Source organism: Elephantulus edwardii, unplaced genomic scaffold (assembly GCF_000299155.1).
Source record: "Elephantulus edwardii isolate Elephantulus edwardi_28Jun2011 unplaced genomic scaffold, EleEdw1.0 scaffold00164, whole genome shotgun sequence".
In the NCBI taxonomy this organism is placed as follows: Eukaryota; Metazoa; Chordata; class Mammalia; order Macroscelidea; family Macroscelididae; genus Elephantulus; species Elephantulus edwardii.
The window spans coordinates 7693456-7697702 of NW_006399914.1; the positions used below are offsets into that span (position 1 = coordinate 7693456).

Consider the following 4247-nt stretch of genomic DNA (forward strand, 5'->3'; position numbering starts at 1 on the left):
TCAGAGACAGTACGATTGGCACAGGACAGAGCAGAGTTTAGTGCTGTTGTACATAGGGTCACTATGAGTCGCAAGTGACTCAATGGCACATAACAACAACATTATGGAGTTATATAGGAGATTATATGTACTTATGTAGGAGATTATATATAGGAATGCTAATCAAAAGGTCAGCTGTTTAAATGCACCTGCCAACCCATTGGAGAAAAAAAAAATGAGGCTGTTTCCTCTCTCATGTAGTCATTCCTGGGTGTTGATGAGTCAACTCCAACTCATAGTGACCGCATGCAGATTGAATCTCTACCCAGTCCTGCCCATCCTATGAGCTCTGCCATGCTCAGGCCCATTTTTACTATCTATGTCAGTTCATCTCATTGAGGGTCTTCCACTCTTTGCTGACCCTCCTTTTCCAAGATGTCTTTTTCCAAGGACTAATGCCTTCTTACAACATTCCCAAAGTATGTAAGACAAAAGTTCACCTTCCTTGCCTCTAAGGAGCACTTCTTCCAAGGTAGACCTGTTTGTTCTTTTGGTAGTTCATGATATATTCAGTACTTTTTCAGCAACACCACAGGCATCAATTCTTCTCCCTTCCTTATTCAATTGTACAACCTTTACATGCATGAGAAGCAATTGAAAATACCATAGCTTCCATTAGACATGCCTTAGTCTTTAAACTGACATCCTTGCTTTTTATAGCGCTTTAAAGGGGTCTTTGACAGCACATTTTCCCAATGGAGCAACTCTTGATTTCTTGACTGTTGCTTGAGTGTTGATTGTAAAATTAAATCACTGATAACTTCTATATTTTATGCATTTCTCATGAAACACAATGAAGGACTGTCATGAGTCAGAATCGAGTCCACAGCAGTAGATTTGGTTTTGGCTTTAGCATACTGTTAACCACCTAAACATGTAAATTATGGTAAAATCATGAGTCTTTAACGTGAGGTGGAAGGGCTACAGAATGATCCCTCAACTCTCTGTGCCTTTCCCATTTTAGAACATTCCAATTCCAACCCTGAAGGAATTTGCAAAGGCTTTGGAGACCAATATTCACGTGAAGAAATTCAGCTTGGCTGCAACTCGCAGTAATGACCCTGTGGCAATTGTGAGTAAACTTCCTAGAAATATGTGAAAATATTTAATGCATTAGAAGCTATTTTTAATTTCCTTTAATAATTTGTAATCTCAGGAATTTTAAATTTCTAGGGTCTGGTGTTAATTGTGTTTGGGAAGAACATTCTTCTAAGAGGTACAGCACTGGTCTGTTACTGAGGTAACTTGGGGTTGCTGTGATGCTGAACGCTATGCCACTGGGGTCTCAAATGCCATAATGGTTACCCATGGTGGACAGTGTTTGGTAGAGCTCCCAGATTAAGACAGGCTTGGAAGGAGGATTGGCATCCACTTCCTAAAAAACATGCCTTTGGAAAATCTGTGAACATTAGAGAAATGATGATAGTTATAGAATAGGGTCATAATGAGTTGTACTCACTCGATGACACTTAACAACAATGACAAATAGTTAACATTAAGTTCATTATGATGAGGTGGCAAAACTTTAGAACCCAACTGCCAGGCACTTCAAATTAATGAAAATGTTATCAGCATTACATTTCTGAGAAAAAGATTAGATTAGATTACTCATTTAATGAAACAGATAATTCACATTTTATTTTTTTACTTCTTGTTGTTGTATACATTGTATACGATGTATATATTTCTTAAAGTTTGCGATCTTTTTATTTCCTAAAGTTTTATATTTCCAATTACATTGATTCATGGTCAATGAGTATTATTATAATGATCCCCAAATTCTACAGAAACTTGACACAGGTAAGAAATGGTAAAGTATATATGTTTCTGAGTCTTTGAAATGGACTAATTTAAAAAAATATTTCATACACTAAGGAGGATAGAAGGAAAATTGATGCCTTTGAGCTGTGGTGCTGCAGAAGAGTATTGAGGGTACCCATGGACTGCTAGGAAAACAAACAGATTCATCCTGGAAAGGGTTAAACCAGGCAGCTCCTTGGAGGCAAGGATTCTGAGGCTCCGTCTAACATACTTTAGACATGTTGTAAGGAGAGACCAGTCCTTGGAGAGGAACATCATGCTTGGGAGGGTGGAGGGACAGCGCAGGAGAGGAAGGCCCTCTATGAGGTGGATTGATTCAGTAGCTGGAGTAATGGGGGTAGGTGTGTCAGAGACAGTGCGATTGGTACAGGACAGAGCAGAGTTTAGAGCTGTTGTACATAGGGTTGCTATGAGTTGCAAGCGACTCGACGGCACATAACAAGAAGTTTTGAAATACTTTTCTTTTGACACTTGTTAAACCAGAATGTTGGGGTTACAGGGTGGAAAGGAATTAGTTAAAAACTTTATTCCTACTAGGCATTTTAGATAATTCATCTAAATAAGGAAGTCCCTTGACTTAGACAAATACCACAACAATTTGCCATTACAATTATTTTTCCAATTACTATCTGACATTTATTGAACAATTACTAAATGCCAGGACTGAGCTCTGTGCTCAACATACATCATCTACTCTCATCGTTGGGGGAGCTCCGGTGGCACAATCCACAGGGAGTCGTGCTGTTAATCCAAAGGAAGTACCTCTCTGGCAGTTCAAATCCAATAGAAACTCAGATAGAGAAAGATGAGCGATCTACTCATGTATAATTTACAGTCTCCCAAATGCTGCTGGAGAGTCCTCTATGAAGTTCTAACTCTGTGACAATTAGTTCTTACTAAGGAACACTGTTGGAATAGTGGGTTAAGTGTTAAGCTGTTAACTGAGAAGTTGGTGGTTTAAACCCACAGCATCTCCACAGGAGAAAAATCAAGCAGTCTGCTTCTGTTAAGATTTGCACCTTTAGAAACCCAACAGGATAGTTCTTCTCTATCCCTGTTGGGCACTGTGGTTTAGTGTTGACTTGATAGTGTAGTTTTGGTTTATATAATAATAGAGAGACCTGGTGTTGCAGTGTTTAAGCACTTGGCTTCTCATCAAAAGGTCACCAATTCAAACTCAGCATTGTCTCTGCAAAAAAGGATTTGGCAGTCTGCTCCCATAGAGATTATAGTCTCAAAAACAGCCTTTCTTTTTTTTTTCTTACTTATAACCTCATTTATTGATGATGATAAAAATATTAGAGGAAAACTTGAGTTCCAATAACTGATAACAAGAATTGAGAACTAATAACTAAACTGGGTATATAATTTGTATATATGTTAAGACTATCTTCCAATTTGTTTACCTTCTTGCTTTTTTATATTAAAAATATTTTATATTGGTTTATATACAAAATTTGTATACATTGTGTTTACTTGATATACATTATATTTCACACATTTCTTCATTCACCTTGTGTTTCATATGATCATTCTCATGCATTATGTTATATATAATCCTTATTTCTTTTCATTTAATTGATATATGTGCATGTATGTATGTAAAAACAGCCTTTCTGCTGTCTTATAGGATTGCTGTGAGTCAGAACCAACTTGACAGTACACAACAACAGTACTAATGTAAAGAGCCTGGTGGCACCATGCTTATGTGCTTTTTTGCTAGCATAACAGTCAGTGTTTTGAATCCACCAATGGCTTCGAAGTAAGAAAAATCTGATGATCTACACCTTTGAAGATTTCAATGTAGTAGACCCATTGAGGCAATTCTATTCTAAGTTACTGTGAGTCAGAACTGTCTTAGTAGCACCCAACAACAGCAGTAATAAAATGCCGTATTGCTAATTTCTCCTTTAATAAATTAGCACGGTAAGGGTAAGATGTTGTTATTGTTGTTGTTATGTGCCATCAAGTCACCTGCAACTCAGTGACCCTATATACAACAGCCCTAAACCCTGCTCTATCCTGTGTCAATCTCACAGTCTCTGACACACCTATACCCATTACCCCAGTCAGTGAATCAATCCACCTCATAGAGAGGCTTCCTCTTCTGTGCTGTCCCTCCACACTCCCAAGCATGACGTCCTTCTCCAAGGATTATTCCCTTCTTGCAGCTTGTCCAAGGTATGTCAGATGAAGCTTCAGAATCCTTGACTCCAAGGAGAAGCCTGGTTTAACCCTCTCCAGGATGAACCTGATTATACACATGGATTTCACCTGATGGTATGCATAGGAATCAGATCGATCACATCTGTGGAAGGAACCACTGGAGAAGCTCAATATTAGCTGTGAAAACTAGGCCGGGGGCTGATTGTGGAACAGACCACCAA

At 38.4% G+C, this 4247-nt stretch overlaps 1 protein-coding gene across 2 annotated transcripts in view; it reads left to right on the plus strand.

Moving 5' to 3' along the window:
- The window catches only part of TMOD2 (tropomodulin 2 (neuronal)), a 90408-nt gene that overhangs the window by 57164 nt on the left and 28997 nt on the right, over positions 1–4247 (plus strand). The window contains exon 7 of one of the 2 annotated variants that reach the window (XM_006895322.1): positions 1004–1111. The exons of the other annotated variant lie outside the window; for it this stretch is intronic. Coding sequence (XP_006895384.1) covers positions 1004–1111 — 108 coding nt within the window. The remainder of the gene's footprint in view (positions 1–1003; positions 1112–4247) is intronic. 2 annotated transcript variants of the gene reach the window in all.